Below are 13,406 nucleotides of genomic sequence, written 5' to 3' on the forward strand. Positions count from 1 at the left end.
GAAGATCAGCAGAACAGTTGGCTCTGCTTAGATGCAGCATTGAACAGCAACGTGCAGCTTCAGCTTCTGCCATGAAGTTCTACTAACACAGAAGAGCACTGAGAGATGAGACCTGGTTCTGTAAACACGTGTATTCAGTACTATGTAACTCAGAGCAACACAGTGTAAAAAAAAGACAAGAGAAACCATCTTAGAAGGAACCATCTCACAAAGGAAGATGGACAATCTATTAGCCCTTGGCCAGCTAAACCATCATGTACACAAAACAACAAGCTGTACAAAACTGAAAGGAGATGGCAAAGGGATTTGTAAGGCTTTCTGCATTCTTCTCCTCGCTCAACACTCGTGATCTTATTCTGGAAAAGCTTCAGGTCACATCAGGACTGCAAGGAACTCTTCTCCAGCATGTGCAAAACTCAAAGAAAGGGATAAAATTCTCAAGATAAAAACCAAACTGCAGGTCAGAATCACTTCGTTAACATCAAGAATCATCCTGACCAGGGGGCTCTTAATGCTGCCCTTGACAGAAACTTGACATGGAAGTGGTATCTGCTCAATGAGAAGTTTGAGCCCAGAGATAGGGAAGAGGTGTTTTAAAAGTCTCTATATAAATAGTGCATTCAATGTTTTAGGGATCTACTTCCAGGCTGTGTTACAAATGCCACGTGTCCACACCAGGATCCTACGTCAGCTACAGATAATGAGTGACAGCTGGGCTCCACCCAAAGGATGCACCTTCTTCACGACTTTGGGAAGCCAACAAGTCGCCTCTTCTGAGTGAGACACCCTGGTTAAGGCTGCAGAGCAAGTAACGTGTGTTGCACGTGACAGAATCCAGTCCAATCCTTTGCCATGACTGCGGTTAGGTAACCTTGGATGGCCGGATGGGAGATAACAACATATTCAGGGAAGCTGTTGGAAAGTGAGCAGTTCTGAGGCCAGTTCTCATAGCTGATCTTGGGACTGTTTTGGAGATGGAGCTGTTGTCACGACGACAGTGGAAACCGCTTTAGTTGAGCCAGACACCGTTCCCTGCTGGAGATGGGAGGCTGGTACTGTTTGAATTCGCACCTGTTTGAAATGGAAAGAAAAGAATTCAGCTCATGTCAGGAACAAGCTGGTGTCACACCATTATGTGAATCCAGGAAGATGACTTTAAAAACCATAACTGGACGTAGAGAAGGCAAAGGAAATGATGCAGTGCATGCGCTCAATACACACAAGCTGCATGCATATGCTTTTCGTGGAAACCCATGTACGAGATGTGATGTCCTCATGAAGACGTTAGTTCATCACAAAGCAAAGCAGAGAATTGCTCTCCGTGCCATTACCTGTGTGGCTTGGCCTTGCTGCTGCAGCTGCTGCAGTTGCTGTGCAGTCAGAAAACTCACTGGTTTGTTCCCAGCAATCAGTTTTGTCCCCGCTGGCATCGTGGTCAGGATGATGTTTCTACCCAACCCACTGATGCTAAGGAAAGAGAATTGTTGAGGGGTTAATCAACAGTACAGCGGGTTATATCTCTTACAGATTGTTTTTCAGTTGCTAGGAGATGAAATTACTGAGCCAATTTACTAATGGTTTTAATGATTTTTCTTTCACAACAATGGCAAATACACAAGTGAAAAGTTCATGTCAACATTTCTCACGATTAGAATGACCTTATCGCATGGATTAAACCCTCTCACTCTGGACCGTGTCTGTTACTGGGCCAGTCTGATCAGACCTGAACGCTTCCCAGGGGATACAGAAAATAGCTGAGCACAAACTGTTCTGCCTTGAAAGATCAACCAAGGGAGATCCTACCAGAATTCACGGACGAATAAACAGAAGGACTACAACACCTGAATGGCACAGGAATTTGCACTGAGGCAGGTAACAATGCGCTGGTTTCTTTAGCAGAGAGATGGCCTCAAGATTACAAACAGTTTTAGGTATGTCACCAGCTTAATTCTTGCTCAAAGAACTCATCTATTATAAACTAAACTATTTTAGTTGGTTTAAAAGCAAATATTATTGTTTTCTTCCCTGTATGTGCTGGAATTTACATCTCAAGGTCCCCTAAACATGAACTGCATTCTTGGCCAGACTCCACGCTCTCTCTGTTTCCTGCTGTTAGCTGGTGGCCCTATGGACAGACATCACATCTCTGCCACCCTCTACTAGATCCCCAGGAACCTGACTGAACAGAGAACCTGCTCAGTCCATTTCTAAACAAAACTACCAGGTAGAAAGTACTCACTTGGTCCCGAGGTTGCCCTTGATGATGGGGGCAGTCACCACACTCTTGCCTTTCACTGGCTGGCTGATCACTGACAGAGGCACCGTTATTCGGGCTGGCAGTTTACCCTAAAGAAGTTGAAGAATACATGAGAAGCCACAGGGAACACAGCAGAGAAACTGCCTGACAACACACAATTACCACTCAGTTTGCTTTGCAGCATCCTGGGAAGAGAAACCAAAGCAGCGTTGCCGATGTAATCAGCCCCATTTCAGCCTGATTAAAATTCACCTCCAACTCATTCACTTCACAGCTGCCCCAAGCCTGCAAATCCCTTTCATCTTTGCACCACAATATTTCTCTGGGAAGGAGCATTGCATTTGGCCATTGTTTTTTATCCTTATGAAACCACGGCAACGTCAATTAACTTATTCAGCTTTCACAATACAGCTCACACTGCAGACAGCTTTGGCCATTAGAACTACATTAAACTGAGCACTTGGTAAAATCCTTTATACAAGTGAAAAGCTCTTCTACTTGTGACACTATTCCAAAGAAGAACGTTCCGGAAGCATGACGCACGATGCTGAACTGCAATGGTGAGGACTTTAGATAAACCCAGTTTATTTCACTCGCTGTCTCAAAAGGGAGTTAATGGAAGACGCACAGTGAACTGTTTTCTGGTCATTCAATATTGAGCTGCAATTCCAACACCACGAAATCAGTTGCGGACTCACATTCTACAGCACTTAATTTGACCTTTTGCAGAGGTAAGAGATGTTTAGAGATAAACCATCAGCAATAAATCACCACTCCCCTTTCTCAGCCAACTCCAGGAAAAGCTCAGCATTACTTACTGCCTGTGATGTAGACACTACTGTGGTGCTGACAGGTACCTGCCGCACAGCAGTACCTCCTGTGCCTATAGTTATGGGAGTCCCAGCAGCTCCTGAAGCAACAGCAACTGCTTTTGACACTGTGGCACTCATGGTTGGTAATGAGACAGCTGAGGTGTGGACTGTGCCAGGCACGCTCACTGCTGCTGAGGAGGGTACTTGCTTAGCATGAGTAGCTACGGTAATTGTCTGCCCAGCTTTGGGTGGCATCACCCCCAGCCCTTGGACGATTCTTATGGTAGCAGCTGGCTTGGCCTCAGTGGATGACACTGTAGTAATGGCTTTGCTCTTCTGATCTGCCACAGTCATGCCTAGAGCAGGCATCAGTCTGAAAGCAGAACTCGTTGGCTCTGCGGTCTTTAAGTCAGGGGTCACTTTAACCACTGTGCTCCCAGCTGGACTGGAAGAAGAAGATGAGGCCGTGCTAGTCTTGGCTGGAGAATCAGCAGTCTGGACAGGATTGGATGCCACATGCAGCGTTGCAGAAATGCCCTTCCCACTAGCACTGCTTCCAGCAGCTGCTGTGAACAGGTCCTGAGTCAGTTTGACGGTAGTGACTTGAGATTTGGCCAGGGTGGCCATCATGTCCGGGGTGATACGCAGCACAGTCTGTCCCTTCGCATCTGTGGTGATTGAGGAGGGGGGAAGGCGCAGCACATCCTTGCCTTGGATCCGAAAGTTGGTAGCTGTAAGTGGGATGCTGCTTCCAGGCTGGGTCTTCATGCCAAGCTGCCCCGTAATGGCCACCTGGAAAAGATCAGAGAACCAGATTTGTTACATGAAACTAGAACACAGTCCTAGGCACAGTAAAAGAGAAGTAAAACTTCCCTACAGGTTGATGTTTGCTCAGCGTTCTTTTCCCCTTCAGCAGGATGATAAGTGCTTACTGCACTCCTACAAATAATCTATGGTTGCTTGTTACGCAGCACTAACAAAATCATAGGAAATGTCCTGGAAATTGTTTCTTCTTCAAACAAAAGGAATGGAAAAATGATCGACAGGCACAGATTCTACGTTAAAGAGCCTGCACTAACACATTCTTTACCTGTACATGAAAATGGGGCTAAAATACAGCAAACCAGCAACTGACCAAGCCTGAATGGTCAATCAACTTGTACATGATGGGCAACTATTCCTTTCACTGTCTTTTCACATCTGCATGCACACCTGGCACGATAAAGGGCAAACAACTGGGGCATGCAGTTCACTCTCATCTCTCCTCCCTCTCACCTGCTTGATGATATTCTGGCCAGCTACATTCTGGATGACAGTGGTAGAGGAGGTGCTTGTAGCAGAACTGCCTGGAGAGCTGGTTACTGCCTTTACAGCAGGACTGGGTGCTGCAGACAGTCCTGTCACAGTGATGCCTGTCTGTCCTGTCACAGAAGTTCCTTGTCTTTGCACCTGTGCTGGGCTGGTTTGAGCTTTTACTGGTAAAGTCATCACAGCCTACAGCAAAACAAAGAGGCAGCTTATGAGCAGGCTCACACAACCCTAACAGACTGATACACAGTGGTTTTGTCTCATGCCTTAGTTTGCAAATTCTGTATTTTTTAGTGTAACGTACAAACAGATGCTGCCACATAAACTGCCTGTGGAAACAAAAAAGGGGCACGGAACAGTATTTGTACACAACTGTTAACAGTGCTCTGTTTCTGCAGCTGCACCATAGCAGAGAGACCCACAGACAAACATCAGAGCTACTCCACCACTTCCAAGCAGCCAGTCTCACCTGAGGCAGCCCTTTGCTTTGCGTGGCTGTAGCTGGAACACGGATCTGAGACACTGATGTAGGCTGCTGCTGCTGCTGCTGCGTTACCACCGGGGCTTGCTGAGACACAGCTGGGATGCTGGACTGGGCACTGACCACCCGGACCTGTGGCAATACTGAGGATGCAGTGTGACTCACCACCCTGGCGGGAGGTGGCTGCGGGCCAGGCTGGGTCTGTGAACTCTGGGCTGTGGAAAGCAACGTCCCAAGCTGTGGCATGGTAGGGGATGAAACCAGAAGAACACTGCAGAAAAGATAAAGCCAGCAGAAGGTCAGCAAAGGTGTAGATGACTGCGCAAGAACCAGTGATACTCACAAGCGATGTATAAGATAGAAGGAGAGCATACCTTTGGCTGGGTTTTGCTGGCTCTGATCCAGCACTAGATACACTCTTGTTAACTACAGACACCGGTGGGGGTGAAATAGGTGTTGCTGGTAATGCTGGTGCAGTAGGTGTCACAGGAGTCACTGGAGTTGGAGGCATGCTGGAGTCACTAAGGCTCAGCTGACTGGGCTCTGACGTGCTGCTGGGGGGAGCTTTCACAGAGCTCTCCTTGTTACTAGATTTCTGCAGAGAAACCAAGTCAAAGTGAAGGTGTTGTACAGAAACAGTTGTGTTTGTTGCACTGTAAGAAGAATGGGCTGAGCACTTCAAACCCGTATCTCATTCTCAATCACAAAAGCACCTGTGCAAATCTGTGCAAAGAAACTTACCACTTTTGCAGGAGGTTTTGGCTTCTGCTGGAGAGCCTTCTTGGCCTTTGCTGCAGCAGCTTGAGCCTGGTGGATCCGTTCTGCAAATATAAATTAATAGTTAGGGTTCCTGAACACAAACATGTTTGTGTACATAAGGAATGAACAGGGTAGTCCCACCAAGCCAGGCTTACCAAACTCCTCCTCACTCCTGTTCCGGTGCAGGTAGATCCACAACTTGCGTCCAATGTCGTATTTAACACAGGGATCTTTCTCATAATGCAAACGATCCAAAGCACCACTAACAACAGTGTTAACCTGAAAATACAGAATTCACCATATTACCAGCTGTCCTTGTTGGGGCAGCTAGAGGTCAAACCCATTCAGCATTAAACCAGAGTAAGTCGCTGGCGATCTAAATGTGCATAAGAAGTGGCTAAGAGCAGAAGTTGCACTGCAGGGTGCTGCTTGCCATCTGGAATTAAATGGAGCTTCAAGAAATCCAAGGGCTCTGAAGAATCAACTCTTTCTGGATCTGTTCTGTAAGCAGCCGTATGCACGATGCAATGTAAACCCTGGGTCTTTTTTCTCAGATGACATCCAACTCACTTGAGCACTTGTGACATCGGGCGCGAGGAACTGGGAATCTTTAAGCAGCTCACAGATTTCAGCACGAGTTCCTTCTCCATTGGGAAGCCGAGCAGCAGCATCACGAACTGAAGGAGAAAATCAGAGCTTAAACTTGCAGCTGCCAGCATTTCACCACCATCATTTCAGGTAATTTTTCTCTTCATTTATGTCATATCAGTAAATCATCCGCTTTTTTCTTTCATATCATAGATTCCTAAAGTCACTGTTTGGATGGACAGATGTGCCTTTCAATTAGTAAATAAATAACCATCAAAGCATGCAATCACCTTACCAAGAGACAAGATGGTGACATACGCTGGTCTATCTGATCGCAGGAGAGAATGCTCTCGGGCTTTGTTTAATGATGTCTCCTTGTCAAACACCCCCTTCACAGGACCAACAACTGACTCAAAGCCGTGCATACGGAAGGTGAAAGCTTTGTGGGGCTGGCTGTAACGGTAACGTTCCTGCGTTTTGAAACAAGAGAACTGAATTTAGCAGGACACAAACAGAGCAAAGTCCTGAGGTTTGTAACTGATATTGTAATATAGATTAAGTTACCGTCATTCTCTAGATAGTTTCTTAAGCTTTTGCAGAGTAAACAACTCTCAAACCATACAAAACCTCTTGCTTTAATGGCCAACTCTTAGGAAGAGTCTCTTTTTACCTGCTCCTGGAATACACGTTTCTCCTCTCCAGTGCTAGGTCGGACTACATAGTCAGTCCTTCTGAAACAAAGACCACCGTTAGCATTGAGCAACGAGCCCACAGTAATCCCAATCCCAAAGGATTAACCACCTCACTGCAAATTCTTCTGGCACCAAAGAAAAAGTTCTGAAAGCACTTATGCTGGTATAGATAACCTTAAAATATTCCCTACAGGCTATCTGAAGGTAAGCAAGGACTGTAAGCAACCCAGTAATGAGGACACACATTAGATCAGAGGTCTCTTTGGGTAACAGCTGAATTTGGTAAAACTGAGCTGAGTTTGCAATGTCCAGTTATTTTGTCTATAAACTCTGACAACAAATTCTCTCCTGCCACGTTTTTTCTTTGAAGTAACCAGCTCTTCAGATCTAGAGCTACAAGGACCAAACTCCACAGCTTTAGCACATACTGTGCAGGTTTAAAAGCAATATCATACACTTACACTCTAGGAATTGGCATTATGGCATCTGAGCTGTCTTCATTTTCCTATTAAAGAAACACAGAAATGTCAGTGTTGGATACAACCCAGCCGGGCTTTGTGCTGCTAAAAGACCGTTTTCTCCTGACTCACTTTGAAGAAAGTCTGGTCCTTGGTTTCCAACCAGAGCTGAAACAGGGCTGCCAATTCTTTCTCATGATCTTGGCAAGAACCTGGTCCAAAAACCAAGAAACATAGGAAATGAAAATTATTTGTTATGAAGCCACATGCTTGTACTTTCCAATCATCTCCTACTCCCTTCTAACCTCCATGCACCATCAGTCACAAGGCACCTTACATACTATGATCATCAAGTCCAACCTGACTCCAAAACTCTGCCAGTTTAAGCCCGTGAATATGATCAGGAGTCACAATAGGTAGGAATAGAAAAACCTTCAGCTTAAGCTAAAGTAAAAAATGCAAAGTGTCGGTAGTTCACACAATATGAGCCTGGGCAAATTCATTATTCATTTGCTCTTTGGTTCCTGCTTGTAAAATGGGAATAAAATCAGCCTGCTTCACAGAGAAGCTTCAATTATTTATAACTGTAATGAAGAATTAGGCAGAATGGAAAATATGAAGGTGTTCAGAAAGATCTGAAGGGTGACAAACATGGTTATGTCAGCAACGTAAAGGAAAAAAGCTCAGTGCCTTTGATCACTTTCTATTGCTGCAAATAATGTCTAACAAAAAGTACTGAATGTAAACCACGTTTCTGCTCAGCTAAAAGAACACAAAGAGCCCAACCACTGAAGTTATGGATCTGCTGGACATCATCTCTGGGCTACAGCAAGGAAAAAGGAAGAGTTCTGGAGCAAACAAATGATCTTTACAACACCAGAAATCACAGAAAAGTGCAAGTTACCAAGTAATTTCCACTGCTGAGTTTTTTCCTTGAATTCAACAAAAGGTGAGAAGCTGGATGGAACATCTACAAAGAAAGATGTGCAGTTCAGAAACATCACACAGCAACACAACCCCCCCAGTTCTATGGCTGTAACGCAAACTGTTGAGTCAGTGACAGCATTTTAAGTGCTTACAGCTCCAAATGCACTCTTGGCCAATGGGAAGGTTAGCATCTCCTGAGGAACACTGCAAGCCCAAGAACAGAACAGGGCAACAACCTTTGTGTCTACAAGCTGTCAGATCAGATCCCAGGAACTGTTAATGGATGGTAATCCATGGGCTCATGTTGAAACAGACTTGAGATTTAAAGTAATCACCATCATTATGGAGAACATCACGTATCCATTTGGCAAAGGCCAGTACAATCTACACTGTCCTTCCATTAAAACTGAGCAAACCAGAACCATAGAATAAATGAGTTTAAAAGGAAGAAGTAGAGCTTAGCTGGCCCAAACCCCAGGTAAAAGAGCTGGTCCTTCATGTTGCCAGTGGATAGATCAAAGAAGCATCTCATTTATTTTTCACTATCTCCAAAGACAACTGCAACCTCCTTGTACATGCTTCAAACACGCTGCCTTAAGGACATGATTCAAACAGGAGAAACAGCCTGTTTTAGTTTCACATCCATTAGAATCAAACTGGGTCTTATCTACCATCCCCATGCAGATGTAATCCCTATTACAGAAGCACTGTAAACAATACAATGACTTACTGTGCTGATGAATTAAAGATTGACTGGAGCTATAATATAAACCAGCGCTGATTAGAACAAATGTACAAGCACCATTAGTATTTCTGACAGCTATTCTTACCTCTGCTGTCACCTGACAGGTACTGCAAGGCAGGTAAAACCAGTTCAGACCAGTTAGTGGCAAAAGAGAACCAGGTATTCAGTGCACTGGCAGGAGAAGTTTGCCAGTCTATAACTTTATCCTCAAGCTGGAAAGAAAACATAAGCATTCTGTTAAAGATGGATATTTTCTAATAGAAAACCAACCAGCCAAACTTGTAATGGGAAAAAAAAATGAATTGATACTGACACAACAAGATCATCTGACTTTTCCAAGTAACTCTAAGGTGGTATTTCAGAAAACAGACAGCAAAAATAGGGGAAAAAATTCCCCACTATCACCAGCCTTTACACGCAGAATTGATCACATCATGACCTCAACAGCAGGTACACAAAGACTTAGGCAGGCAGCCAATTGAATTCACGACACAGAATGTGGTGTGCACTCTCAGACGCCTGTAATCTTGTAACATCGAACCCACACATGGATGTGATTCAGAGCAAAATGCTCCCGGAGAAAATCTCTATTACCCAGCTACAAAAATCTCTGCGCTCTAATTTGACTTTCTGCAAAGACTGTTACACTTGTGGGTGGTTCTCACCATAGAGAGACTGGCAGGTCCTTCCAGAAACAGTATTTCCAACAGAAGGGAAAAGAAGCTGGAAGATATTTCATTTACTCCAAGGCACGGCTTCATGTCTTCAAGAGGTCTTCAAATGAAAGAAAACACAGGCAGTGTGTAAGCATCCTTAGTTTAAATACATGAGATCATACACATATATGAAGCCCACCCTCATACACAGAGTATATGGGGCTTTTTGAAGCACTTACTCCTCTTTGACAGACGACAGAGGGATGGGGGAATGATCCTGAGACAGCGATGGGATCCCATGTGCACCGCTGAAAGAATCAGCCAAATCTTCCACCTCTGATTTGATGATCTTCAGCTTCTTCTTCTTTTTGTCATCTTTTTCCTTCACCTTTTTCTTGAAGGTTGCAAGGTCAAATAAAGCTTCAGAGATGACAAAAGGTAAGAAAAATAACAAGAAGACATCTTACTATATTTCAGCGAGGGCCATAAAATAACAGTAGAATTAAACACATATTCAAAACCACATGTAAGACAAACTTCTCCACTGTCTGTTCATCCCATCCTCCTACTCCCACATGTCTGGAAGCACTGCTTCCAGCCACTCACCTGCTAAGGATCCTTTCCTGCCAGCATTTACACGAGTCATAATGTCCTCCAGAGTAATGTCTGCTGTCACTAAATCTGGGTGGTCCTACATGGGACAAGAGGACAGGAAGGAAAATCAGGAACAGGTAAAATGCCGCGTTAGCAACAAAGATCCAGAAGGTAATCGAACACCGAAACACCTCAAACCTATCTGGGATCAGCTTACAAAGTTAATCACTACAACAGAAACAGAGAAGTCTTCAATCCCCAAGCTGAAAATGCTGAGTCTCAACAACCCACGGTGAAAGCTACAGAATACTTCTGAGCAGATAACCACGAACAAGGGATGCCATCAGCAGCTACGTATGATTATGGTATGGAATCGAAGGGCAGCACACACACTCCTTGTCAGACCCCAACGTTTCCTGTTGTCTTACAGGCTGGTATTTTCGTTTCTCACGGTGTTTCCTCAACATCATCTTCAAATCACTCTCACCAAGTTCTATTCTGTCTGCAATAAAAAAAAGTCAGGGATAATGTGCTTTTCTTGTTTTGCTTGGCTACTTTACAAACCCAGAATGCCATTTTCTATTCATTCTCACTCCCAACAACCTCCGACTCCCAGTAAATAAATTTCCCTTGATAATTTGAAACGCTTTTCATCACTTTCTTACAACACTTTCTACCTTCGTTCATTAGATTTCATTGCTAAGGCAAATGTGGAAGTGAAAAGAAGTGAAAAGCCAAAGGTTTGCAGCCTTGATTGCAGTAACCTGCAGAGGAATTCCCTTGCCACATGCACATAAACAGCTACAACTGCACCACGCTACTGCTTCAATCATCAAGGAGAAAAAAACAACCACAAAACCCACTAATATTAAACAAACTTTGGATATTTTGGGGACTATAAAATTGATGTATTTCATGATTTCTCGTGGAACAACAAATTCTCACACCAGGTTCTCAAAGTAATCCTCACGCCTCAATCCTTATTGACCCCTGCGTTGTTTCTCACCTGCTGTTCTCATGTCCATGGTTGACAATGTGGGTATCACTCTCAGGAGAACTGGTGGACTCGGACAACGTGTGGGAGAGCTCGGAGGCCAGGAGCTTAGATCTTAAATGAACAAAGAGTGAAATGAATGTCTGCAAGTCTTATCAGCCCCAAACACAGCTAATCCCGTTCCTCAGTGCTTAGTAAAGGGCTCTTTAATAGATAGATAATACAGATAGAGGGTTCTTCCTCTATCAAATACACTATCCCCGCTTAATCAAAACGCCTTTTTCTCTATTCACAGCTCACATCTTCAGTCCTGGGCATTACCTTCTTCATCAGAAGACAAAGCAGTATCTCCACACTCCTCTTTCACTTCCCTCAGAATCTTCAAGTAGCGCCGATGTGTCCGTTTCTCCCGCTCTTCTGCGTCATACGATGGTGAGAAATGCCTTCTCTTCATGATCATATCAGGCCCTCCTTTCCTAGCTAACTCCAGCAAGTACTGCAAGACAAGATACGCCTGACGTTAGTCAGCTCAGGTACAGGCATTTAGTAAGAGAACGGAGAGTTGTGAAGGCACAGACAGCAAGGCACGCTGCTGAAATGACAGCCTGTCCATTATGGACCACAAGAAAGTGATGGCTGTGCCTTGAAGACACTCACGTTGCGGGAAGCAAGGATCTGCTTGAGCAGCCGGTAGAAGTATTGCTGCTGAGAGCTCAAGTAGCGTTTGTACTGAGACTTCAGACACAGCTGCCGGTACTTCACCACCTCGGGATTGAAGTGTCCATCTGCAGTAAAGAGGTCAAAACTCCTTCAGTTTTCAGCCTGAGAAATGACAACACATCACACGTTATTGTGCTCACTGACCACGGAAGAGTTTCTGGGCGATGTGCAGTGGATTTCCAAAGCGGAAGTTTTCGCCATTGAACAAAGCAGAGATGATTTTGTTCTGATGCTCGTGGTTGTTCTCAGGGAAGCGAGGCAAGAATGTTTTTAGGTGTTCTTGCTGCGCGTCTGTCAGCACCTCCTGCCACGTGGACAAGCTGACAACTTCAAAGAAGATCTCAGGCTAAAGGAAGGAAATGGGAAATAACTGAGGAAAAAAAGCATACGCATCTTTAACAACTTAAGCTAAATAACACAAGGCCGCCCCACACTGAAACAACGTCGTATGGAAGAGGAAGTAATTGATATTGGTAATAAGTTCTGTTCCGCTGTATTCAGCACAACAGCAATTAAACACGCTGTTTGTTAAGGCTCTGCAAACACAAGGCGCTACTCACGTCCTCCAGAAGGTCCTCGGGCAGACTGACTCTGGTCGTGCCCAGCAGACAGTCCTCCATGATCCGAGCCCCATTTCCATCCCCGCACGGCCCCAGCTCCAAGGGGTCTGTCAGCATGTGATCCAGGGAGTCCATCCTGCTGCTTCCAGCTCCTGAACAACGAATCCCTCAGCACACCCAGCAGCGCAGCAGCTCCATCCCACACTGCCCAGCTCCGAGGGGACACGTCTGATGCAGCTCAGCTCGGGCTCCTCACAAGCTTTGAGCTGCCGTGTCTCAGCTCGGTGCGGACACACACAGAGCCCACAGCACCTCCACGCAGCCCTTTGGGGGGAGCAGGCCTCGGTGGGCCGCCTGACCCACACCGAGAGCCGGAGGCCGCTCCCCTCGCGCCCAAGCCGCCTCCTCACCTCAGCGGCTCGTCCAGCGGCAGCCAGGCCGCGGTGCCGCCCCCGTTAAGCTCCCGTCCCGCCGGAGCAGCTCACAGCGCGGTGCGGCCCGGAGCTGCCGGCCGCTCAACTCAACCCTCTGGCGGCCCCTGAACCGGAAGCCGGAAGGGGGCTACCGCTTCCGGTGCGTGCTGCAAAGCATGGCTGCCGCGCCTGCGCAGTGCCTTCCCATTAAGAGTCATTCAAAGGGTACGAGGAGGATAAAAACACCGAGAAAAGGGTTTTTTTTCCCCCCTGGTTCTTTTTCTTCCTCCCCCCCAAACCTCTTTAATTAACACCTCAATTAGGACCCACTTATTCTCCCACAGACACCACAGCCTTTAAAAAAAAAAAAAACCAAGAAGAAAAGATTTATTAACGTGGTTGTTTTTGTTTGTTTTTTACACGTTTTAATGTAGCACAAAGA

At 45.5% G+C, this 13,406-nt stretch overlaps 1 protein-coding gene across 5 annotated transcripts; it reads right to left on the reverse strand.

Moving 5' to 3' along the window:
- Positions 1 to 111: 111 nt before the first annotated feature.
- On the reverse strand, positions 112 to 13,091 carry NFRKB (nuclear factor related to kappaB binding protein). Of its 5 annotated transcripts, none has more exons than XM_072355034.1 (26): positions 12,962 to 13,091; positions 12,552 to 12,703; positions 12,136 to 12,337; positions 11,929 to 12,056; positions 11,593 to 11,767; positions 11,284 to 11,385; positions 10,706 to 10,779; positions 10,290 to 10,374; positions 9,923 to 10,103; positions 9,693 to 9,801; positions 9,113 to 9,239; positions 8,260 to 8,325; positions 7,488 to 7,567; positions 7,359 to 7,402; positions 6,876 to 6,936; positions 6,501 to 6,675; positions 6,188 to 6,294; positions 5,773 to 5,896; positions 5,600 to 5,679; positions 5,233 to 5,453; positions 4,847 to 5,129; positions 4,345 to 4,563; positions 3,076 to 3,861; positions 2,240 to 2,346; positions 1,332 to 1,467; positions 112 to 1,071 (listed from the first exon to the last, which is right to left on the reverse strand). In XM_072355034.1, the coding sequence occupies exons 2-26, from the start codon at positions 12,684 to 12,686 to the stop codon at positions 946 to 948; spliced, it is 3,933 nt and encodes a 1,310-aa protein (XP_072211135.1). In that variant the 5' UTR covers positions 12,687 to 12,703; positions 12,962 to 13,091; the 3' UTR covers positions 112 to 945. The 5 variants fall into 5 exon arrangements, with proteins under 5 accessions (XP_072211135.1, XP_072211136.1, XP_072211139.1 ...); XM_072355035.1 differs by having other exon boundaries at positions 6,876 to 6,933; positions 12,962 to 13,090; XM_072355038.1 differs by lacking the exon at positions 4,345 to 4,563 and having other exon boundaries at positions 6,876 to 6,933.
- Between the last annotated feature and the right edge of the window lie 315 nt (positions 13,092 to 13,406).

The sequence above is a fragment of the Excalfactoria chinensis genome, chromosome 21, assembly GCF_039878825.1.
Source record: "Excalfactoria chinensis isolate bCotChi1 chromosome 21, bCotChi1.hap2, whole genome shotgun sequence".
In the NCBI taxonomy this organism is placed as follows: domain Eukaryota; kingdom Metazoa; phylum Chordata; class Aves; order Galliformes; family Phasianidae; genus Excalfactoria; species Excalfactoria chinensis.